The following is a 25,831-nucleotide window of genomic DNA, read 5'->3' as shown; positions in this document are numbered from 1 at the left end:
CGCCCTCATTCCTGAGACCCTGAATAGCATTTTTGACTGGAAAAAAAAGAATCTTTGCAAATGAAATAGATTAAGGACAGAAAAATTAGTTCATCCTGGCAGGTGTCCTTGTAAGAGGCCAAAAGAGAAAAGACCCACCCAGAGCACAAGGCCACGTGAGCAGAGGCAAAGAACGTGGCTCGGTCTCTTCAAGTCCAAGGACACCGGGGGCTTTTTTGGCAGCTGGCAGAAGCTAAGAGGCAGGCAAGGGACCGATTCTCCCTCGGCGTCCCCAGAAAACCTAACACTGCCAACACCTTGGACTGTGGGACCTGAGAACTGTGAGACATTTCTATTGTTCAAGACACACCATGTATAATGATGTGTGAATAGTAGCCTTGGGGAATAAATACCCCATGTCTTCATCAAGCCCTTTCTCTCCAAAGCAAAGGGTCCAAAGATGCAGGAGCTGAGGCCTGTTTCCAGAGCCAGTCCCTGGCTGAAGACCAGCTGAAAGATGCTCACCAGAAGTCAGGGGAGTGAGAGAGGCACCTTTGTGCAGTATCCCACTGAGATTTGGGGGTTGCTTATTACCACGTTGCACATTAATGCTCCTGGGAAACAGGAAATACAGTTGTTGCTTTACAGGAGTCTAAAGTAGAAATTGGGGTGAGCAAAGAAGAAGGCAATAGCTGGAAAGAAAATCAGGAAGGCTGAGTGAGGAACGGATAGCTGTCCAGCCCTGAAACAACCTGCAGGAGACGCCGGTTCTGGGCCTTCCCACAGGACACACGTGACCCACAGGGGTCCTTCCACATCCACGCTCCTTCCTTCACCCCAGCAGGTAAGGAAACAAACAGCTTTCAGAGAATTAAGAACGGAGTTGCTTCTCGTCCATTTGGATCTTCAGAGACTGATTTCTTAATAAAAGGAGGTTTGCGGAAAACAGGATGTAAACAACACACACGGTCTGTGTGGTCTAGGGCGCCTGGAGCCTAGCTAGCGTCTCCGCTAAAAACGCTCTCGCGTCTCCCTGCCCATATGCCTTGGGTTGTTTTCTTCCAAAAGCAAATGTTGAGACGAGGACCTGAAGGCCAGTGGGTTGTCTGGGAGGCTGTCCAGGGGATGTCGGCGAGGGGGAAGCGGGAACATGGGAGGGGGACAGGAGACACACGGGGAAAGTCTGCGTGCTGGCGCAGGTGACTGTGTGTGACCCCACTCGAGCGTCGGCGTCTGAGAGGCCTCACCTAAGGAGCAAGGGAGCCAGGCTGGCCAGGATCTACCGATCAGACGCTGCCTGCCATGCAGCCAGCCCGGGAGAGGCCTCAGCCTCATTCATGGAAGGGCAAGTCCTGGGGAACCTGGGTCCTCTCTCTAGGGCCCAGCCTTGGGCCAGCAGGTGACCAGTGGTGGCAGGAGTGGACTGCCTGGAGATCCCAGGCCATAGACAACAGAGAACGGCCCTGGTGGCTGAGACCACACCCGTCCACCCACACTGATCCTCCCAGCTGCAGGGAGGCAAAGGGCAGGACTCCAAAGACAGCCCTGCAGCACAGTGCTTTTCCTGGCACCGGAGCTGCTGGGATACGCCTCCCCAGCGACCGCATCTGACTGCGTGTGACAGGTGGACCCAGGCACCCACTCGGGGACGCCGGTAACTCCTGGTTATTGACTCAATGGCTGAGCTTAAATCCTGACCTCCACAGCCTTCCTCCACTCTTCTGAGATTGGCTGTGGGATCAACCGCAGAGAGGCCTCTGTTCATTTGCTTCCGACCTTTGGTCGACCTCCATCTCTGGGGAGGTTCCGCACCTGGCAGAGTATCCGCCACCCAGGGGCCTCCGAGGACCCCGGGAAAGGCACGCTGTGCATCTCTGCTGGGAAGTGGGGAGGGGGCAGCCCTGGTCTGGCTGGTCCCAGGAGAGGCAGGTGTGGCTCACCAGTCACAGCCAGATGAGGCCTTCTGGAATGCTCCACACAGCCACTTCCTGTGTGATGGATAAAACATCTGCTTGTGGAGCCAGCCATCCTCAGAGCCCTGCCCTTTGCATCCCAGACTTGCACCTGGACACCCGCGTGTCCAGGCCCAGCTGCAGGATTGGGGCCGTCCCTGGTGCACCTTAACTTTCCAGCCTGGGACTCTGTGCCTTGGGTTTGGCCTTGGTCTGGACAAACCACTCCATATTGTGCATAAAGAGCAGGGCAGACAGGGTTCCCCCAAGGTGGCATACGCCACCTGCACGGCCTTGATCTACATACAGGAGGGCACAGGAAGGATTTACCGATGGACCCGGGACAGCCAAGGAGAGGAGAGTGGGGTTGAGAGCTGAGCATCACAAGAAAGCTGTGGAACGTCTCTGTTCAGAATTCAATGGAGACTTGGTGGAAGCCACGGCCAGCAGGCCCACCGTGGGCTCCCTCCCGTCCCTCACCATTGTTAACTCACCTGCAGGTCATCACATGAACAGACTCCCCTCCCACCTCCTGCATTGCTTACCCCTGCTTGTGCCCCCTCCCCCGGAGGGCGGCTGAGGCATTCAGCATCTGCTGCGGGCTCTGGGCTTCCCTGGGAAGAGAGGATGCTGAAGGACCATCCACGGGTGTTCCAGGAAGGAATACAAATGGTCAAATGGTGCTGAGCCTGCCTCACTCCCTCTCGGCTCCTGGCTCCACAGCGGTAACACCGTCTGCCCAGCGGCTGTGTTGTTCAGCTTGGCTCGGTGCCCTGATATTGCAGGGGCTGTGGGCTTAGCTGGGAAATATGTGGTACCCAAAGGGAACTTGAGTTCCCCCTGGACCTGGAGAAAACCTGTGGTGACAGGGAGTGCTAGCCACGGGCCAGCCTCCACAGCTCACCTGCAGCCAGCTTGCTGCACCGCTGTCTCAGGGGTCCTTGGGGTTATGTGTGATGATGGATCCCTCAGAGACCCCAGGTTGGTGATCCATGATCTGAGGTCCCCTCGATGGCCACACCAGGGATCTGAAACCCAGCACACGGGCGCTCAGCCCTTCCTGTGCCTGTAACCAGCCTCGCAGAGCAGGTGCACTGTGGTCTTCCCTTTCAGGCCAAGCTCGATGAGCTGAGGCAGCAAAAGCAAACATAAAGATAAGCTTTGAACTCCTAGCCTTAAGGTATAAGAACCTCTCTCTCTCTCTCTCTCTCTCTTTCTCTCTCTCTCTCTCACCCACACCCACACCCCCCCCCACACACACATACCACTGTACTCATTTCTTGTTGCTACTATAAGAAAAATGCCACAGATTCAATAGCATCAAACAACATAGATTCATCAGACTATAATTCTGGGGTCTCTGAAGTTCAGAACGAGTCCTATAAAACAGAATCACCATTCCAGCAGGGCTCCATTTCTTCTGGAAGCTCCTGGGACCATCTCTCTCCTGATGTGTCCCCGCTTCTGAGGCACCCTCATTCCTTGGCTCGAGGCCCCTCCTCTGTCCTCCAAGCAAGGCTTCCTCACCGCAGCGCCTCCTTCTGATGTCATCCTGATTTTCCCTCTTATAGAACCCTGTGGTGATGGCCCACCATGTCAACCCAAGGTGACCTTCCCATCCCCAGAGCTTGACCTACAGCACATCTGAAGTTCCTCAGACTCCCACATCCTGGGGAGTAGGATGTGGCTATCTTTGGGGGTAATTATTCTATCACTACTATTGGGATTCGAAAGCTGGGGTCTCCAAAGAACCATGCAGCCTTGAGGCCTTCCAGAGCTCCGGGCAGAATGACGTATCTGGACAACACCCAAAGTGCCGAGAAGGCTCTGGGTGCTGCAAAACATTCACATTCAGTGCTTCACACTGGGTAACGTGGGTGTTGAAGACTTCAGGCTATTAAATCAAGGTCTGATGAGAAATTCAGCCTCGTCTCTCACTAGCTGCAGGACCCTTGTGGCTCCTCATCCTCCTCTCTGAGCCTGAGTTTCTGCTTCTTTGAACAGAGATAGGGTGAATACTCCATGAATGTATTAAGGTTGAATGGAAGAAGCTGGACCCAGGCTGACACACCGGAATGACCCCACACAAGTGATCCGTAGTGCTTTACCTGGGGAGGTAGGCAGAGATCGAGGCCAGAGGAAGCCTGCATCTTACCCAAAACAACTGGTGTTAGGGCTCAAGCCCTCATGTTAGAGTTGCTCTGCTGCCCTGGGGAATGGAAGAGCTATGCTCTACCGGCAGTAGGAAGAAGACATAACAAAAGATGGTGAGTGAGTTCTCTGTTGACCTTGAGACCATATAAGCCCAAGGACTTATTTGGTCTTTTGGGGTGACAGGGGAAGTTCTGGAATTGTCCCTGTGCTGTGGCCCCTCCCTGACCTGGGCATTGTTCTATCTCTATCCATTGTAGACTGGCACCGCAGGAAAGCCCTCAACTCTGGTGGCTCACTGTGACCTGCTGTGGACAAGAGAACAAGGCTTGGCCTGTGACCAGGACAACGTCTTCTAGAACTGTTTACTGGAGGAAAACAAAGGTGATATTTCTCTTTAATGTACACCTGCCCCCAAACATGTTACAAGATGGTTTCTGTTCGGTGTATGTTCAAACCTTGGACACATGTATACTAATTCTGTTGATGGTGGAGGTGGTGGTGGCAACAGTGGTGGAGTCCACAGTGTCCTGCATGCCAGACAAGTTCTTCACCCTGATCGTTCATTCCTTCTTGCTGCTATTTTCACAGCTTCTCCACTGCCAACGAAGATGCATGCAGACCTAGCTATCTGGATGCCATGTGATGTCACAGGTCTCTACGTGTTTCTGGGCCAGAATCCATTTCACAATGTCAGAGACACAGCCCAGCCTTGAGCACCTCAGATGAGCTCATAGGGAGCCTGGGAAGGAAGTCTTTCTTTACTTGGAGGAATGTAAGAAAGATCTCAGTAGAAGTCTGAGAAGCAGTCACGGAGAACTGGAGCCCTACCCTTTAATCCTGCCAGTGTGGGAAACTGTGCTGCGGGTCCCCTGGAAATAATGAACAAGGTAGCTTTGGGGGTTGCAAAACTCCTCATTTTTCAAATCAGCTTTGCAGGGCAGAGAGAAAGGTTGAGTAGTTCCATTTTTAGTAATCCTCTGTGTAATCCATAGTGTGTGGCTTCTAGGGCTCTGCTCTTCATCGCTGCTGGGGTTTGTGTGCTTGTGAGCCTATACATGTGTGTGTGCATGTGTATGTGGATGTGTGCATTGTGTGTATGTGTGTGTGCGGGTGTATGCATGTTCAAACCCATGAATATCTGGCTCAGCAGACTCCTAGTTCATTCCCAGAGAGCTCCATTCGGCAAAGCAGCTTCGGCTTTCTCTTTCTCTTCCTCTTTCTTTCTCTTTCTTTTTCTTTCTCTTTCTCTTTCTCCTTCTCTTTCTCTTTCAACTAAGTGCCTGCTCACAAAAGAACAAAGGACTTCCAAAAGGGCAGTATAGTACAAAACAGTTGATTGTCACAGCCATGAGGGAAAATAGAGCCATGTTAACACAACAGCTAGAGAGGAAAAGGCAGGCCGTGAGCTTACACCCAGCTCCTCAGAGGGGAAACTGAGCAGTAAATAAAGCCCAATCATTATCTAATCTGACCAAATTGTAAAATGTGAAGCCCGGATGGGAGCTGATGCTTGTGTTACCCCCAGTTCATATGGTGGAGCCTCAAACCCCAGTAAGACCATACTCAGAGGTTGGAGCTTTGGCAGATGACTAAACTTAGACAAGGCAGTGGGGCTGGGGCCCTTGGTGAGCTGAGTGTGCCCTTGTGAGAGGAAAAGATGCTACAGCACTGTCTCTGTTCCTCCTCCTCCTCTTTTTCCTCCTCCTCCTCTTCCTCCTTTTCTTCCTCCTCTTCCTCCTCCTCCTCTTCCACCTCTTCTTTGCCCTTCTTTGCCATGTAAGGACTCAGCAAGCAGGCAGCTGACTGCTGACCAAGAAGAGCCCACTCCAGGAACCAAGTTCAGCAGTACCTTGATCCGGACTTCCAGCCTCTAGAACTGTGAGGATGTGTTCAAGCTGCCCAGCCGGTGGCATTTAGTTACAGCAATTCCAGCTAAGACACTGGGTGTCATACAGTGGTCAAGGGAGTGACCCTGACCATCACGACTGGGCTAGAGTCTAGTGAACTCTAAACAGGCAGCAGTGTGAACCCTGCCCTTAAACACAAATCGCAGGTAAGCTCTCGTTCTGAGATCCCCCTCCCTCTGCAGGCTCCCTCTGACATCATACTCATTTATTCAGGCTAATCTTCAGGCTATACAAATTGTGTGGAGTGGCGCTGTAGCTCAAGTGGTAGAGCGCTCGCCTTGAGTTGAAGAGCTGAGGGACAACGCCCAGGCCCAGAGTTCAAGCCCCACGACCGACAAAAAAAAAAAACTATATAGAGCACTCAAATTATGTGGGTTCAATAGTACTGTAAGATGCCTGCAGAACCTGAGGAAATATTAAAATCCTGAAGAAGTTAAAGCAGATCGACTTAAACCACAACGCCAATCTGTCTCTGGGGCTGGCTTGTCACCACGGTTGTCCAAACTAACATAACGCCTACAAGAATAGATTGTAAAGCAGACAAGAAAAAGAAGAGACAGAATTCGTATTTGTAGGTAATAGGGTTGTCTACCTGGAAATCACCCCCAAAATCCTACTAGAACATACTCCATGACCTCAGACGAATATATTCAGCTCTAAATACCTGAATCAGTAATTCTCTTAGATGACATAAAAAATAACTAGCTAGTGTTAAAGGTTCTATTTTGAAGGACAACCAACAGCATGAAATATCTAGAAATAGAACGAGAAGAAATATTCAGGGTCTTTATGAAGAAAACTCTAAAGCTGTAGTGAAAGAGAAACATAATAATGTAGACATCAGTTCTTCCCACTGTGCCCCAGTTTAGTTGTACGCCTAATGTAGTCCTGCTCCTGCCTCATTCCTGGACTCGCTCTTTCTAGCAAATAGAAGTTCCTGTTCATTGCAATAAGGGACTAACTCAACCTCGGTTCCCCTCCACTTTCCATGGACCATACCCCTTGAGTGAATTCTGCAGCTCTCCCCAAATAGGTTTTTCCAGCTTTTTGCAATGGTATTATTAAGAGTCATAGGAAATAGACCTTTAAAGGCAAGCTTTTGTTTCTCAGCCACAGTATCCTTTTGGGCCCCAATTCAGCATCTTCCTCCTGTTAGCTGGCTCAGTTCCCACAGCTGCCAGCTCAAACTTGCAGGGAAAAGTCTCCTGATTGACTGATCCTCACCACTGGTCTAACTGGTTGCAGTCAAGGGAATCCAAGGCCTGCATGTGGGGTTGAGTCAGGATGAGCATATTGGTAAGAAACCCATGACTCACGTTACCACACTGGCTTACCAACAACCTTGTGGCTCAGGTGGAATGGCTTCCACTCAGAAGATGCCCACGCTAAGCCAGGTGACCGTGTATTTTACCATCTCATTTTTCAGTGGCTAACATTTTCCTGGCTACTTTGCTAAGTAGATTGTATCATCACTTTGATGTGAAGGAAACCAACCATATGAGGTAGGTGAGTTTTCTGGAGGTCATTCAGCCAACCTACAGAACTAGTCAACCAACCAGAGATGGATCCAAGTTTTGAATATGTGGAATCTTGCCTCCTGGCCACCCTTGGGTCTGAGAATGAGCTGATAAATCCAGAGACCACAGAGCTTAGCAGCTCCTCGTCCAGGGCCCTGCCTAGGGGCTTCTGACCCAGCCCCTGGCCCTCCTCTACCCAGGAGCTCCTGCCATCTTTCAGCATTCTGGGGAAGGCTGGCATGGGTCTCCAAACCAGTGTTCTGGGCCTCACTGTGGCCACAGGACAAAGTTCACACACACAGTAGGAATTCAATATTCATGGAGCCAACTTGAAATAGCAATGCCCTGAGCTGCTGGCAACTTGTGCCACGTCTGGAGGTGGTCCTTCCTCTCCCTGGGAACGGGGACTGCCACCTACCGGAAGGGCAAGCTTTCTAAACACTTCTGGAGCCTTTTCTGCTGGCTCTGGAGGCTCAGACCCCACGCACCCCTCTTCCAGGCTGAGGCACACACACGCTTAGAATCAACCCCCACTGTTACTGGGGCCTCAGACTAGGAAATGGAAACAAATTCATCTCCGTGGCTCAAACGGAATTGCATACATTTCCATCCCCACCACCCCAAGACTGAGAGGAAGGAGGCCTATCACAGGCCTCCACCAACACCCCCCCCGCCCCCGCCATTCTCACACTTCTTTCCTTGGTAGGGAAAGGGGATTCTGGGTTCAAGATTGGAAGGATAGCAAGGGGGAACGCGCTCCGTTGGGAACTGTGCTTTCTGTGGTCAGTGCCTAGACAGGCCCCAGCTAACCTCCAGAGCTGCCCGGGTCAGCATGCCCCGCAGTGGCTGGCAGTGACAGGAAACACCCCTGCACCCCTCAGATGACTCTTCAGAGGAAAAGAGAGTAGAGAGGTGCTTCGGGAAGTCATGTCAGTGGCAGAAGCCTTGGCTGGGTTCTGAGCTCACGTTAGGGAACCCCACAGACCCCATCTCAAGCTCACGATTTCTGCGGCATCCATACGCTTCTCCTTTCCTCTGGGGGCCCCTCAGCCTCCGGTCCTCTCCCCTGTGAGGACCACTGAGTCATGACCCCTGCCTGGCCCTCACTGATTGTTAGTGCAGACTAATCCTCTACGGTGCTCTACTGGTTGAAATCAACCGGCATTGCCCCCATCCTGCCCAGCCATGTGGGAAAGGTCTTCAGGCCTGAGTGCATCGAAGGGCCCTGTGAAAGAAACTGTGCCACCCCACCCCAAGCTGTTACGCAGACAGCTTCCCAGCTCTCTCTGCTGCCACGCCCCGTGCCCCACAGCCTGCACACAGGGTTCCCACGTGCAAACACACACACACACACACACACGGCAAAGCTCATACCACAGCAGTCACCTGGGGGCCGAGGACTCCTGCTATCTGCCACCCAGGGAAAGAACACACCCAACGCACTGGTGTTTGGCAGGATGGAGCAATCTTATCCACACAATGGGCCTCTCTCCACTGCCCGCGGAAGCACGTTGGACAATTCAAAGCAATGTATTGGTCAGAGTTGCAGGACAACAGCCGCAAGAAGAGATGGAGGGGGAAAGAAGCCAGACAGCAACTCCAGATTACAGGTGATGAAGAGGAACCCTAGCGAGTGGCAAGCCCCAGGGCGGTGCGTAGAGAAGCCTGAGAAGGCACCTGTCCCTGGAGCCACACGGGGTGGAGAACCACACCTGCATGGCAGAAGGGCATGCCAGGCTGTGGGGCATTGCTCTGAAGGCCTGGATTGTACCCACTGAGGCCTTCTGAGTGACCTGCCCCATCCCCGTGCTCCCGGGCGAATCGTAACTCCTCCAGACACAGGGCTGCGACTCCCACCCTAAGGAGGCCAGTACACCGCAGAGGAGACAGGTGTGTCTGAGAACGGAGCTCACTGCCCCCGTGCACAAGCGCCTAACAGAAGGAAGACACCGAGGTGCATCTCCAGCTCGTAAAACAGGAAGAGAAGAGCCACCTGCCTTCCTGTTCTGTGTGACCCCTGGGAACTGCCTAGGTTACCGTGACGGAAGAGAGGAAGGCACACAACTCGCTCATCTTCACTCCTTTTAATTACAACATCCAGGAAAGTAGTTAACAGGCAGAATGATAATGGAGCTACACATGGAGATTAAGCTACTCACAATTCCATTGTCTACATCTGCCCACCGGGTGGCAAGAGGGTGGGTTTCTGCACATGCATTGTGGGTTTGCAGGGAGTGAGTGTGTTGTGTGTGGATGACTTCTCTCGAGGGTGGTACTCTTTTCATTTCTTGACAGAGGATGGTTGAATGTGGTGTCTTCAGGCAGAGCAGGAAGGGGCTCCCTTGCTAAGACTGCGATCCAGCCTTTTTCTTCTGGAACTTTCTGAACTGGGACTGAATGGCCACAGCCGCACGCTCTGTCTCAGGTGCATCCATGTCGATGTCAAATTCTTCCTGAACTTTCTTCTGCCCATCTGTAACAAGATAAACACAAACAAGCCAATCACAGACTTCCAAATAGAAAAGGCACCCCAAAACCTGGGATAGTAAAGCTAGAGATGGTCCACCATCTTGCTCTCTGAACCAAGGGCAGCCTACACCCTCTGTCAAAGGGGCGACCCGGACACTTGTATATTCTTGTACTCCATTTTCTGTTCCTCACAGCCACACTTTCCAAACAGTTTTAAAATATTCAAGCTGCACACCTCCTTCTCGAGGCATCTCACACGGGCACAACTTCAACACGGCTACGGGCATAGACGCATTAGCATAGTATTTAGAAGAGCTCAGAGTTGGCCCAATGGCATTTGGTGTCCCTGTGTGTACTTCCCAGACAATGAGATTTGCTTATGGCATTCCGGGGCCTTGACACAATTTGACCTTCGTGGTGGGTCTGAAGTTTCACAAATCACACATCTGCAAGGGGTCGTAGTGATTAGCTTGCTAAATAAATAAGACAGGAAAACAGAGATAGATGACAGATAGATAGAAGATGGATGGATGGGGGGGGGAGATAACAGGTAGATGTATAGGAAAATTTGATGGTTTTTTCTTGCATGGCATTACCTACCCTTAGGCAGGTAATCCTCAGTTTACCTAAAGACTCTCCAGTTCTGCCCCAAGCCCTGCAGCCACACTTCCATGGAGAAAGAGAACTGTTAAGACAGTGGGTTTGTGACCCACATCAAAGCTCCTTTTCCTCTCCTTCAGACTTGCGGCCGGTGCCCTATGAGCAGGGATCATGAGTGTCCGGGTAGCTTGTGGGGCTGCCCGTGGTCACCCAGAAGAGCCCTGATGACCCTGGGACCCAGCAGTGCTTTCCCATGACACCAGGAGCCGGTCACATGCAGCTTCTCTGCAGGAGTAGGGTCATCTCACTGAGTTGGAGTTGTCTGAGGCTCGGGTACAAGGTTTAGAAATGTCGACTGAGTGTGGGAAGGTAAGAACGTGAGACACAGAGGTCCCAGCTCCACGTGGACAGCAGTAAATGTTCAGTACCCAATACACCTGTGGGTCTGGAGGGCCAGAAATCAGCATTGTTCATGGGAGATTTTCAGTCCCAAAGCCTCCCCTCCTCCCTTCTCCTGGGAGAACCATGCACAGGCTGCGGTTCTGACAAAGAAGGGGGTTCATGGAATCCAGGGGGAGCTGGGAGCCATCGTTCCCATCCCTGAGATTTTGAAGGGCCTGATTCATCTTCTCTGTTTTACAATCATGGAGCCTAGGGGAGGGGGGGAAAACAATAATTTTTTTCTGTGACAAATGACAAATGAAGATGCAGAAAATTATGTATATTTAGGGCTAACATGATGGAGTAAGGGCAGGTCATAAAAATCAATTTTGCAATTATATCTTAAACTAATACCTTCAGCCAAGAGTGATTTATTGATCCTTCCTTTGTTTGAGAAAAGGACCATGATGCTTCTATTTTTTCTTTAAAGCAATCACAAATATTCGAGGAGTTGTTGCACTCCTCCGGGGCGGTCTGCGGCAGCACGGAGGAAGGCTGCGGGCAGGCGAGCAGCAGGCAAGGCCCGCTCAGTAGAATGTCTCCAGGTGCCAGGGCACAGAGCCACACCACTGTGGGGTCCCGGAAGACAGGAAGGGCAGGGCTGGGCAGGGCTGGCACATCAGCAGGGGTGAAGGGAAGGAGGAGGCAGTGTGGGAGAGGACCGCAGGCAGGTCTCCCATCTCCAGAGCCTCCCCGAGACCTGCCAAGCTTCTCCCCAAACGTCCCCATGGATGGAGATAAAGGATCAGGACACCGGCTGATTTGATGGAGACCCTCCTTCCCCACCTTATTCCAAGACAGAGCTGGGGCTCCCGGGCAGCGTGTGCTGCCGGTTCTCAGAGAGAGACCCTAGCGTGTCGGCTGGCAGGATAAAGGGAGCCACGGTGTGGAATCGGTGCACATTCTGGTCAGGGGGCAGCCCTCATCCCAGGCCTCCACCTTGGGTCTTCCTCCCCCCCCCACCACCTAAGTGTGAGTCTCTGAGGGAGGGTAGGACTCGTCCTCGCTTCTTCCACAGGCTCTGACATGAAGTAGGTGCTCCGTGAGTAACCCCTGCCCACAGAGGAATCGTGACATGGCACTGTGTCGGGTGCACACTCTAGCTGGAAGACTAAACCCCGAGCTGCCTCTGCGAGTCTGGTCAGGATTATGAGGGAGGGGCTGGGGGGGAAGGTCGGGCCACTGGGAAGCCAGCCAGAGGAACCCAGCTCATGGAGGAAGGAAGGGGCAGTGGGGCATCGGGAAACAGGACTGTTCAAAGGGGGAACTCTGAACAGAGCAGGCGGTGGAGGGATGCAGGAGCAGACGCCCAGCAGAGGCATCTTCACATCGCCCACGGCTCAGGTCCTCAGGGGAGACAGAGAAGGTCTGGGGATGGCAGGGGATCCTGAGCGGCCCCACACACCCGTGAATCTGGGGACTCCTTGGAGCAAACGGATGCCCTGTCCTGCCAGGAGCAGGAAAGCAACTCCTGGCTTCAGGGTCCCCACACCTACTTGGGGCCCGCTGGTCACTTGGGCCCTGATTTGGAGAGGGCGGTGCACTTCCCAACTCAGCCAACTCCTGTCATGGCTGCTCCACATCACGGCCACTTCCCAGTCGGCTTGCACAGGGGTGCCCGAGCCTGGCTTGATGCCAGTGACTCCGCCATGGAGCCCATACCTAGAGCCCATTCGAGAGTGGTCACCTGTGACCACCAGATCCACCCACAGCTCACAGGTCAGGCGACCGGAGGCCTGAGCACTGCCTCAGGTCTCCCTTCTTCTCTCCAGTGCACATCGAGGAGGGCCTGGAACCAACAGAGGCCTTTGCAAACTGCTCTGAGCGGGAGAAAGAAGTACATCTAAACCAGAGACAGAGATCGGCCACCGGCCATAGCCTTTTCCCTCCATCGCTATTTATCTCTCACGCAGATGTCCGAAGGCTTGTGCCTGGCGTTGGTATTTAGGATGCTGCTGCCTGAATTGAGGGATTTCCACGGCAACCTCATCCCTGGCGGCCACTCTTTGTCACTCTGAGTGAGTGAGCAGTGTGTTACCAAATCCTCCAGTGCCGTTCCACACCATTGTTACTTTGAGTCTGCCCAGAGTTCTGAAATCCTGTCCTTTGCTTTCCTGTATGGACACTCTGGAATTCTGAAGCTGACCACAGAGGACGTTCAGAACAATAAGTGGACTTAATGCAGAACATAACAGTTCCGTTGATGGATGAGAGAAAACCCAACTTCCTGATCATTCATTCTGGGAAAATATCAGCTGCTATGTGCCCCAACATCACAGGTGCCTGGTAGGCTGGGGTCCCTTTCAAGCCCTGGAGAGTTCCCATGTACTCTCCCAGAAGTGGAAGTCAAAACTACCACCCTGGACAATTAACCACTGCATTACCTGCATGGGTCTTATCTCTGTGAGATTATATTATGCATGTATGTTTGCATGTCATCAACTGTATATATGTTGTATTTCTCTCTTTGCCTCTGTCTCAATATCTTTTTCAGTCTCTGCCTCTGTCTCTCTCTCACACACACAGACACACAGACAGACAGACACACACACACACACACACACACAACAACAACAACACAAGGCATGCAGAATGGACCCCAAACAGTTTGGTCTTTTCTTTGAATCAATGTGAACCAGACACACAGCTCCACCTGTGGCCCTGGATCACCAGGGAAAGACATGGGGGTGGGGAGGGGAGGCCATGATGTGATTCCGCTTGGCCATGATGGCCAACTGGAAACAACGCGATCCCATTCAGGTTTCGACATCACTCTATCACAGAGACTTCTTGTTCTACTTTCCTGAATTACCATCATTTCTCTGCAGCAACCGAGACAGGAAGTAGCTTCTGCTACTGCCTTTAATTCTGTCATAGGATACTGTTCAGGTAGCCCTTCTTCAAGACCTAATTGTAATAAGAGGCTTTTGTAATTGAGCATAAAATAGGCCCTCCCTCATGTGCTTACAGACTGGGTGGGCAAATTTCAATTAGAGAACATGATACAAAAGTGAGGAATTACTACCAATTGAAGACAATCCCACAGGAGCATTCTGAATCTCTGATAGGGTTATAGAAATCCATGGGGAAATGATTGGACAGGCTAACCTCTGTGTGCATTTTTCTGTTCCAACAAGCATAGAGTCCAATGTTGGAGCAAATCAGCACACAATCCAACAGTTGCTGAATAGCCAGTACTAGTGTTCTTAGGCTGCCGTGACAAACTATCACAGATCTCTCCAGCTTGAGGGATAGAAGTCTAGATTAGGATGTGAGCATTTCTCCCTGGGCCTCTCCCTGTCCCGGATCTGTAGACGGCCAAGGCCCCCTCGTCTGTAGAGGTGTGCATCCCCACTGTCTCTCTGCAAGCCCAGAGCTCCTTCCTCATAAGAAACCAGCCCTGTGGGAGTAGAATCTACCCCGATGGCTTCACTGAACATTCATCTTGAAAGACACCATCTTCAAACATAATCACATTCTGACCACAGGAAGTTCAAGATGCAGAACACAAATTGGGGAATGGAGAGACACAAATCTGCCCCCAACAGCAGCTAACCTAACTTGGGGGCTGTATGGATTTTCAAGTAGCGTTACAGTCTTTGCTTTGTTTGATTTCTGCACTCATTTCTGCAGAAAACATTCATGGTCCCGCTTTACAGAGACTCAGAGACCATGGCGTTTCTCACCTGGTAACTGATGGCCTGGGCTGACTCTGAATCCAGCTCTTGCTCCAAATCCTGTGTGTGAGCTCCGCTGCTGCACTACTTTCTACTCTTTAGATGTAAGCCAAGATGACGGGCCTCTGCATGGACCAATTCGAATAGTTTTTGGAGAAATTGTGTCTTTCCTTAATGGCTCACATCTATACTGACAGAATGCCATCAATCACCAGGCAAATCCAGTTGTTTGCAGGTGGCCCATTGGAATTAATAGAGAATTCGTCTCTTAGCATGTAGCTCTAGTTTGACCCATCACTATTCTGGGGCCAGGGGGTGGCAGAGAAACCTGTCCCTGCTTTCCAGAGGAAAATGAAAGAAATAGGTAACTGTATTTAAATGACATAGAATTTCAGTCTCTAAAACCAAAGCAGAATGCTGAGTAAAGATTGTCCCAGTGACAACCCAACAGCCTGGGCTGGAGCCAAGGTAAGAGGTACACAAGCTCAGTTCAAGGTCAAAGGTCAAAATCTGCCCTCACCTCCTCCCATGGGGACGGGAGGCCACAGGGATAGTCATGATCTAAACATAACACTTTTTGAAAGACTCTTATTCATTCCGTGCATATTTCAAGTATTTCATATTAACTCCTCAGAAATTAACAGACATATAATTTGTGAAGGGGAAGGGCAAAAACAAACCGTTTAAATAGGGATACAGGTGGACCCATTGCAACTATGAGATGTACAAGCTGTTATGTCGAAAAATGAATTTTACAACTTTGGCCGGCGGGGGCGGGGGGTGCAGATGGGAAGGGATGGGAAGGGGAACAAAGGAGGAGGCAACAATGCTTGATAAGAAATGTACTCATTACCTTGCTCATGTAATTGTAACCCCTCTGTATGGTATTTTCACAATAAAAAGAAAAAAAGAAAAAAGAAATTAACAGACATTCCAAGTTATCTGGTGCATGACAGAACTATTCACAGATCTTGGAATCGTTCAAGATTGGATAGAGTTTGAAATGAAGCATAATTCAAACTTATACTAGTGTGGGTAGCTCAGGGGGTAGAGTATGCCAAAGCCCTGGATTTAATCCCTAGTTCCAAAAAGAAACAAAACAAAACAAAATAGTAGCTTGGGAAGGGAAACTCTTAAATATATTGAGATTTTTGTGTGTGTGAGATGCTACAAGAATATTGCTTCTTGGTACCAGCAATAAGTCATGAACACAACAGCATTTAGTTGTAATACATACACACACACACACACACACACACACACACACACACACACACACACAGGGGGGTGGGCAAAAGGCTTTCATTTTTGTATTCATAGCTCTCCATAGTTGAAGATTTATTTGATAGAAACAAATTACCTCCTAAGGCCTAGGCCTGTAGATCAGAAATTTGTGCCTAAGCAGTAAATCGGCTATAATAGTCCTGAGTGGGAGTTTTCCTTCATTAGAAGTCACAGCACATAGCGTACTATAAAAGGACCAAAATTTTAGCACACTATAAAGAAATAATAGTCATTTAACTTAAGTATGCCTTGCAAATGGGGTACCTGAGTGCCAGGGTTCTGGGATGCCCTACTTCTTTCAGAGTGTAATATTAACTTGGAAAGAATTAACATCTGTCACTTGTGTTGCTCTTGATATAATTAAAGGGATCCACGTGGAGCCCTGGGGGTCCTCTTAGCTGGGGGCAGAGCGGCTTTCATCCCCAGGCTACCTATTAGTCCTGGGGACCCAGTGTGGGTTCCTTTCTAAGCAGCCAACCCTTGCTCTTGGAGCAGTGAAAGCCAAAGAGACAGGTAAGAAAAGCAGGTGAGGAATGGAATTTTATCCCATAAATTGGATCAAGATGTACCTAGAGGACAAAGCACCCAATAGTGGGGAAAAGGTCAATCCCTTTTGAGAAAAATCAAAATTAAAAGAAAAACTTAGGGAGCACAGAAAGAGAGGGAAGGAAGGAGGGAGAGAGGGAGGAAAGGAGGGAGGGAGGGAGAACAAATGCAGCCGTGGTATTCAGTAGACACTATGTGCAAAATGACCAGTGGAACTTGTGGACAAGGGTGAGGGAGAATAGGGCGGGGGGGGGGGAGACAAAGAAAGGGGTGACATTGTCCAAAAAAAGAAATCACTGGACTTATGAAATGGCAAACCCTTTGTACAGCACCTTCGTTGTAACAATAAAATTATATTAAAAAATAAGTAACACTATCAAAAAATTATACACAATACATTGAAGTGCTGGCACAGAGCATCATGTTTTTATGAACGTAGACAACTCATTCTTTCAAAAGCTGGAAAGAAGGCCAGCAAGATGGTCACAGTGCCCTTCAGCCAGGCATTGCTGGTAGTGCAGGATGCATCCGGGGCTGCCCAGAGAGGCAGTTCTGAGCCCAGACCACCGCTTGCTCCCGTGGCTGCCTCCCTCAGCGTTCACCGAACGGGGAACTGCAGGGATGGAGAATCGCAATTTTCCAGGTCTCTGCCAAGAGGCAGAGATGAACGAGCAAAGTCAGGCGTAAGCAGCAATGGGCAAGGACCTCTCTGCCTCCCTTATATCTCCAAATCAAATAAAACCCAGCTCCCGTTTCCTCTGTTTATCAGGCTAGCGTCTTTCTAGGGTCCTCAGAGCTGTTTCCAACCCAGAGCCATTTGTCTGTGTCTTAACGTGGAGGCCGTCTGCAGCCCCGGTCCTCAACAGTGCAGCCCGGGTTGGGGTTGTTGTGAAACCTAATTTGGTCAGCTTTAAGAAGCGTTTACTCCTGGCTTCTCTGACTCTCTTTCCAATTATCCAGGACTCGGCTCCCAGGAGCTGCAGCTGGCTTATCTGAAGCGGCTGCCTGACCATGCGCTCAGATAATCAAAAGCCAACACGTTGGTAGGAACCGATGGAAAAGAAGAGAGGCCCTGCGGCCATCAAATCTTCCCCCGAAACTCATTACGCCTCGGAAGAAAGATCATTCAAAAAACAATTTTTTTTTCTATTGGCAGAATTCTCCGCTAGCTGTGCTGGCTTGCTTGTTCCCAAACAGTACACCCTGGGGGCGGGGCAAGCATCAGCCACAGAACCGGGTGGTCTCCGGAGCGGCAGCCCCAGGACCCACGCTGGAGATGTGGGCAGAGCTGCATCCCCTGGCATCCTGCGGGGGGGGGTCATTGCACCATGTCCCCATCTACAAGGGCCCCAGGACAGGACCTCAGTTTACCTTGCTCTTTACAAACCTCCATCTCTAAATACAGTCATGTTGTAAGGCTGGAGATTTTGGAAAAGACCCTTCGGCTCCTCCTATTCACTGACATGTCTACTTTGTTGAGCGAAAAAGAAAACAAAACATGAGGTGGAGTCTGACAAGAAACGGCTGGACTGGAGCAGCTGGGTTCCAGTTGAAACCCACCAACTCTTCACCATCCGGGGCTTCAAAGCCTTCCCTGTGTTGGAAGTGGGGTTGGATGGGAATCTAGGGCTGAGTTTCCCTGCAGTCCTTGCACAAACAAGGAGAGAATGTGTCTAGGTCCTTACCCGGGACCCAGGCTCCCCCACTGCCGGCGCTTCCCCCTCTACCTCCAACACGGAGGATGAACCCCAGAGGAAATTCACCCAGGGTTTTCCAGGCTGGGTACTGCAGTACCTGGGAAGGCAAGGAGTGAGCCTGGGAGGGGAAGGGGAGGAAAGAGGGTGCCCCCAAGTTGAAGATCCTATCCCTAGCCAGGGAGGGGACAGGAGGGGACAGCAGCAGGCCGCCACTCACTCCACACTGCATGTGCAGCGGCCATGCCACCTTAGTACGGTCCCAGCGTCTTGCTCACGCACCTTCCCTGCCCAGGCCCCAGCTTCGCTGGCCTCCCAGTCTCCTGGAGGACTAAAGGCCCTGAAATAAAATGCTTTCTACTGAATCATGCAAGCGTGGTTTTTGACGTGTTCACCTGGCTCTTCTACAGCCATACCTGGTCCACAAGGGCTGAGGAGGAGAGGATATTATGTAAAGCGTGGAGCTGTACCTTAAGAGATCGTATTGTGAGATGTCTTCATGTGCAGAGACAAGCTTGTGGAGCCTGTAAAGAATACACTGAAGCAAAGAGAGTAAAGAGAGCCCTTCTGCTCTGTGCCTGGGACCTGTCCAAAGATGCCCTAACAGCAGAGCACAGAAGGGTGACGTCCAGCCTCCTCTCCTCCTAACCAAAGGAAGCTACAGTCGATCAGGAAGCAGAGAATGGAGAGTCATCTCATAGTAGACAAGCTTCCGTGCAAGCCAGCCAGGGACTCCATGCCCAAGAAAATCACCAGCAGAGAGACACCGTGCATAAATGTGTTCTTGCTCTTGCTCTTTCTTTACCTCCCCTTCATAGTTATACAAGCCCCAATTTGAGGTTGCACACATGACTATCTAGACAAGTCTGCAGGTTTCTTGCTGGTGGAAGTGACCACTGCCATGACTATAAAAAAGTTACCTCTTTTCCTTCGTCCTGTAACTGATCTTTGGCTGGCTGACAAGGTAGGTGTCATGGCTGGTGCTGAAGCTCCTTCCAGAGCATTTGTGTGACCAGGGTTCATTCCTTTCTTTGCTCCATCTGGCTTTCCAGCATCCACTGAGTGTCTGAGAGCCTGGCCATCTTCCATAACTCCCTTAGGCTTGTAGCTTCTAAACTTCCAAACCCCCACTTCGCAGGATAAAACCAGAATGCTTTTCAGCACTACAGAGTTGAGAACGTTCTTCAGCTTTTCAGTAGAGAGAAAAGTCACATGCAATCAAAATGGCGGAGTAATTTAAAGTAATCTGACATGAATATTACTTAGTCCAATTAATAGACAAACGAGGCCTAAGTTTACTCAGTGTGTCTGTCTCCCCATCTCATACCCACAGCCAATCTGACATGAAAGAAGAAACGAAGAATCTGAAATGCAAGAAGAAACAAAATGGAGGCATGGAGCCAATGGAAGGCCCTCCTTCCACAGAAGCAGGAGGAGGAGAAAGAGAAAAGCCAGCACAGCCCAATCACTGCTAGGTTAAGATGATTCCTGGAAGTTTCATGACAGTGAAAAGCAAACATTAGGATGGACAGAAAAATGATCTCCCCTATACCAGCTCTGTTTCCATGCCAGGACTCTGCACCTTGCTCTCAGCTCCTCGGCACTGCACGAGTCTGGCTTTGTCCCTCATGATACCGGGGTGGCATTGCCTGCCCTCCACAGCCTTGCTGTCAGCCAAGCAGCCAATCATGCTGTCTCTGAGGGTGCCTTCCGCATTGGGCCCTCAGCTCTGTGCCTCTAATCTGGGCAGACAGCTGTTCCTTTCTCCCGTGTCCAAGGATGACTATGCAATCTATCCTAAAGGAAAATTGGTTGTTCTGTAGTGTGTGGAATCTAACCCTGGTGGGAGACTCTGATTGGATTCTTGAAAGGGGGATCTGTGAAGCAGAGCCTCGAGCTCAACCACATCCAGTGCAGCCAAGCTGGTGGATGCAATACTTGGTGCTTAAACTTCACCCCAAGCTAGCTGCCAGCCCTAACTGCCCATTCAGCTATGTCCTGAGCTTTGTTTCATTCTGCAGTTTTTCATGTGTGTCTTGAGAAAACCAGACAGAAATCAACACCACTGCATAAACTTCTGTTCTGCAAACCCTGAGTGTGATAGCATGTCCATGTAAGAATGCCAGAGAACAGTGACTGCGTTTACGTCCCTGTGTGCTCATGCTCATACATGTACATGCCCATCTGAAAGGTGAGCTGGCCTGTCACACACCACACAAGTTCCTGTGCACAGCTCTTCCTGTTCCTGATCTCCAGCTATGGCCCACCTAGACCCAGCTCTTCCTAAGTCTGAAGACTGGCCACATCACCACAACCTGCTCAGATTAAAATGGCTCTACCTGAAGAGCCCACAGCTGATCACCTGCCAATTGACTGGAAATCAATTATTGATGGGTCACCTGGAGATTGAACCCTCTTCTATCTACCAGGAAGATGGCCTCAGATGTAATACAATGAGAATGGCCCAATACCCAAGAAGAAATGTAGTCAGGTGCTTTTGGAAAGTAGGTGGCTGGACCATACGTTAATGCCCTGGCCTCAGAAAGATTCACTAGGAGTAGAACTCAGGATCTCGCCTTAATCAACACATGGTCATGTTCTAATAGCCCGTTCCAGTAAGAGATGCAGCGAGGGCTTCGCTGGGGTGTGGCAGATCTCATCAGTGATGACTTCATGGCCCGGGAGCCCAGCCCACCCCACGGGATCTGATGCATTCCTGTGCCGAGTCACCTGACGCACATGGGTTCTATCATACCTGCCCCTCCAAAGAGTTCTTATGGACAAAAGAGAAGCAGAGTATTTTTTTCTCTTTCTCTCCAAAATTCCCTACATTTGCAAGGCTAGGAACTACCCAAAACTATATAGTTTTACAATAATTTTGTAAGTCCCATAATTTCTCAAAGAACCAACATTCAAACATCATCCTGGAGCAGTCTAATGATCAACACAAGCAGAAGCAGCTTTTATGTCTAGATCAAAATTTTTATGCAATGATTAAATCTCTATTTGGGGCTGTGGAGCTCAAAGAAGCATTCATAGAAACTAGGGCCAGAGGGAAGAGGGCACCAATTTAGACCGAATCCAGAGAGAAGCATCCAAGACCCACCAACGTCTGGTGGAATAGAAGCGTCTCCCAGGAGCTCACACACCTGACCTCTTACTACAGTTATTTGCAGCTGAACTGAAGAAAGTGGCTACAGAGAATTCTATGTCTCCTGCTGCAAATGGCCAGGGTGACCCAACAGATAGGGAACTGGCAAGATTTAATAGTATGGTTCGTTTTCAGATGTGTGAAAAGAATAAGGCTGACTGTGCCTCCCCATGTCTTCTAAGACCTTATCTTCTGTTCTTACAAAGAATCTGAGTCCTCGTTTCAAAGTTACACTCCATTTCTACATGGATGACCATAAGTTACGGCATCAGTAGGCTGGATTCAGAAAAAAAATTTAAAAGGCAAGTGAGAATTTTTCAAAAAGTAGCTGAACCTTAGCCTGCCATTGTCATAGGGCTGGGGAAGTGAACCTGGTAAGCTCAGAGGTTCCAGTTAGGTTCATAGCCAGGTAAGCATCTCCTGAACCCACAGGTACAACCACCCAGAGGACCTTCAATGGATGTATGGGTCAAGAAAATGTGTGTGTGTGTGTGTGTATATATATATATATATAATGGAATTTTATAATTTGGAATTTATAATAATTTGGAAATTTATAATGTGGAATTTTACTCATCCATTGGGGTGATATGTCACTTTCAAGGACATTGAAAAACTAGTTTAGATGAAGCAAGTCTGGCTCAGAGAAACAAAGGATGCATGTTTTCTCTCATATGTGGAAATTAAACCTAAATTATAACCATATGTAACCTCATATACAGGGTCATATGCATAGAGATATAGTGATATAGATATAAACACAGAGGTATTAATTAAAGTATGGTATAAGCAGGGGGAAGATCCCAGTGAACTTACAACTAACTCACAGTTTCACAAACCCAGACAAGGAAGCTGGGACAGGTGTGGTCAGGAGGGGGGAGGACAGGGAAGGAGGTAGACAGATGACTAGAGGAAGGGCGGTGGATGCAGTCGTCATGTTCACTGTGTCTATGTGGAAAGGGACCCGGTACCGAGAGGGGCTGGGTCGTGTTGGGAGAGAGGGGGAGGAGGATGGAGGGGGTAACATGGACAAGGTGCAGTGTGCTCACAAGCTGGCATGTTGAATTGACATCCCTTGGCATGACTACTTAAGTAAAATAAATAAGTAAAATAGCAAATAAATAAATAAGTAAAATCGGAAGGGTCTGGCCTTACCATCGCAGTGGCCTGAATTTTAGGAGCGCCCCCCCGCCCTGCCCCGGGGTGTGGGGTGGAGCTCTGCTGTGGACCTGTGTGCACCCACGGCCCGTAGGGCCCCAGCGGCCTCCTTGCCAGGAGTAAGGGACATAAAGGTAAGAGGCAGGAAAAGACGCCCCGCGTCTGTCGGCAGCCAGTCAGTTGGAAATGCAGGCTCTTTCCCCCCAGATAGAAGACTGAATTTTCCCATTTCCGCCTGCTTTGCTGAAATCGTCATTTCCAAGACAGGGCATGCTATCGTGCACGCACACCGGGCCACAACTGCGTTCACGCTCCACCCATCGCGCTTGCTTTCCCTCGCTGCCTCCTCCGAAGGAAAGCTTCGGATTTCTCCTCTGCAGTCCTCACCAACATCCTCTTGCTGTGCACAAGAATAAATACACAGAATGAACCGTCGCTGAGTGCCCCAGGGAAACGAGCCAGGGATGGAGGAGAGGGGGCACCTCTGGAGAGGAGCGGCGGGGGGATCCCCACAGGGGCCCGGGAGCCAGTGCGGAAGGCCCAGAGAGGGCCTCCCCGAACCCCATCCCCTCAGGAGCAGGACCAGAGGGAGACACAGGTGCCTCGCCAGGCCTCAGGGACAAACAGACTTAGGACTCCATGCTCAGGGGAAGGTTCTAGAGGAGGTATCATGGCCAATAAAGCCAGCCCAAGTCTTAGAGTTTCTCTTCTTCTCTTTGAAGCACCTGCAAAACCATGACTGATCTCCGCGCGGTCCACAGACCCCTTTGAGAACTTTCCAGAACCAGCAAGAGTATGATCAGCTGAAGAAGCAACTTCCTGGGCTATTTTCGGTTGCCTGGGGCTGATTTGCAAAGCGCACTGTAAAGACCCTTTTGTGTTTTATGCGCTGGTGGGTAATTTCACTTTGGCCACTGCATATCAATTCGGATAAAGGTTTATGTGTGCACCGGAACAGCCAAGTCCGAACTCTAAGAGAGGAAGGAGACCAGGAGCACAGATTTAATGGCAGTGCGGCACTTTGGGTTCGGAGCGGTGGGGAGTGAGCTCACTGGGACACAGTGCTGCCACCGGGTGGTGGGAGAAGGTGGGGAGGGGAAGGACTGGGGGGACTGTTGGAAGGAGTGGCACTGAGGAAGATGCCCTGTGTTCTCCAACTGCTTTGCTAGAGGGCGCCTCCTCTGGACAACTACTTAAAGATAATAAGAAAAATAACCGAGAATCGATGGCTCCCAGCACGCATCAGCGTCCAGCCATGGAAGAATCCCCAGGAGACCTGAGAAGACAGTGTTCTCAATGAATGCTAGAGCAGGGGACACTTTACAGTCATCTTTAGGGTCTGGGTCGGTAGCGAGACGAAAGTGCTGAGAAATATTGAAGAAGCCATGAAGTCGCCTAGCACTAAAATAGCAGCAAGCTTCCATTTTAGCACAAACACAAATTCCTGGCAGGAGTGCTTCCCAGGCACTCAGGGGGCCCATCTTTGAGTTCCCATTCTCCCCACAATCCTCTAAGTCCATTCAGTCCATAGGTAGGTCAGCCAATCGCTGCTCTGTACTCAGAGTAAAGGGGAGAAGTGGAGGGTATGAAAGACTATCCATAACCCAAAGAAATCAGAGTGCTTGTGGCTCACGCCTGTAATCCTTGCTGTTTGAGAGGCTGAGGTCTGAAGATTAAGGTTCAAAACTAGCCAGAGCAGAAAAGTTCATAAGACTCTTATTTCTACCTAATCAGCAAAAAGACAGAAGTAGCAATGTGGCTCAAGGGGTGGAGTACCAGCCTTGAGTGGAAAAATATCAAGCATCAGAGAGAGAGGCCCTGAGTTCAAGCTCTAGTACCAGCACACACACACACACACACACACACACACACACACACACACACGGAAGCATCTGATAGCAGGAAGATGGTTTCCAAGAAAAATAAAATTCTTAAAAATCTTACTAAACTCAATGCAATGACATGCAAATAATTAATTTCTTATTCATAGTTGGAATGAAGGAAAACACAATGAAAAGCCCAGCAACGCTGAATCCACACCACGAGTGGAAGAGGATACTAAACCTAAGAGATTATTTACAAGAAATTCACATGTGGAAAGATCCCTAAGGAACCAGCAGCACAAGCTGCCCTTTCCAGACCAGCACATACCTTCATACCTGCAAAGTAACGGCAGAAAACTGAAGTTCATCAATGGCTGGATTTCATTGGTTTTCAGTTCTGCAGTTTGAACTCGGGGCCTGGTGCTTGCTAGGAAGGTGTTCTACCTCTTGAACCATGCCTCCAGCCCTTTTGGCTTTAGTTATTCTTCAGATTCGGTCTCTCATATTTGTGCCAGAGTCCTCCCTCCTTAACTGGTGATCTTCCCACCTCTGCCTCTTGGAGAACTGGAATTACAAGTGCACGTCACCCTACTCAGCTAAATGATTGCCGTTTAAAATCAGTACCCCACAGCTTGGTCCTTCTCCCTTCTTAAACTGGCAGAGCACGAGTTACGATAAAGGAGGGCCTAATCCTCGTTTCTTTTCCTCTGTGATTCAGGAAAGGACAGCCTCTCGGTTATGTGGCAAAGGGGAGAGATGACATTAAAAGGAGATGCGTTTAATGAAAGGAAGGAGATGGAGGCTACTCATATTTTTTAAGCAGCTGATCTTATTGTTGGATTTAAATATCGAATTCAACTTCCAAAGATCGGGCATTCAGAAGAGACCTGAATGACACTAGAACAGCTGCCTTTTCCTTTCCAGAAGGATGTAGACTGACTCTGGTCTCTGAACCTGGTGAGGGCGCTCTGAGAAGGCCTGGACACCTCAGGCAGGGGTGGGCCGCTGCGCTCGCCACCTGGAGCCCCGTGGTTCCACCGCTTCCCTGGTGTCCGGGCCGGGACTGCCCAGTCATCACAGGCCTAGAGAGGAGCCCAGCCAGCCCCCTGCAGCCCCAGGAGCGCAGTTTGGTCCAGAAGACAGGGGAGTGGCTTCCTGCCTTAGAGCCCGCTCAGGACACACACCCCTTCTGAGGTCCTGGGACCCCCAAGCCGGGAGTCTGGACATGCTCGCCATGCCCTCCTGTTCTGACGCTCCTCACAGACCGGACCAGAGTGCCCTGCTCTGCACCTCTGCTCATTCCTCACTGTCCCAGGACCCACCGCGGCGTCGTGTTCAGCTGCCTTGCTGATTTGTGCACTACTAGGCTTCCTCCATCTCCCTTTGTGACCAGTGATAGCTGAGGGGGGAGGACAGCTCACACTGACGTCTGAGAACACACCTCCCCTGCAGAGCACAGCCTGGAGCACTCACACTGAC

At 50.3% G+C, this 25,831-nt stretch overlaps 1 protein-coding gene across 1 annotated transcript in view; it reads right to left on the bottom strand.

Annotated features, from left to right (window-relative positions):
* Positions 1 to 9,588: 9,588 nt before the first annotated feature.
* The window catches only part of Pcp4 (Purkinje cell protein 4), a 53,151-nt gene continuing 36,908 nt past the window's right edge, over positions 9,589 to 25,831 (bottom strand). Inside the window, exon 3 of the mRNA XM_013027373.1 lies at positions 9,589 to 9,982. Within this exon, the coding sequence (XP_012882827.1) occupies positions 9,855 to 9,982 (128 nt within the window). The 3' untranslated portion in view covers positions 9,589 to 9,854. The remainder of the gene's footprint in view (positions 9,983 to 25,831) is intronic.

Source organism: Dipodomys ordii, unplaced genomic scaffold (genome assembly GCF_000151885.1).
Source record: "Dipodomys ordii isolate 6190 unplaced genomic scaffold, Dord_2.0 Scaffold103, whole genome shotgun sequence".
Classification (NCBI taxonomy): Eukaryota; Metazoa; Chordata; class Mammalia; order Rodentia; family Heteromyidae; genus Dipodomys; species Dipodomys ordii.
This window is presented reverse-complemented; position numbering and strand designations above follow the sequence as displayed.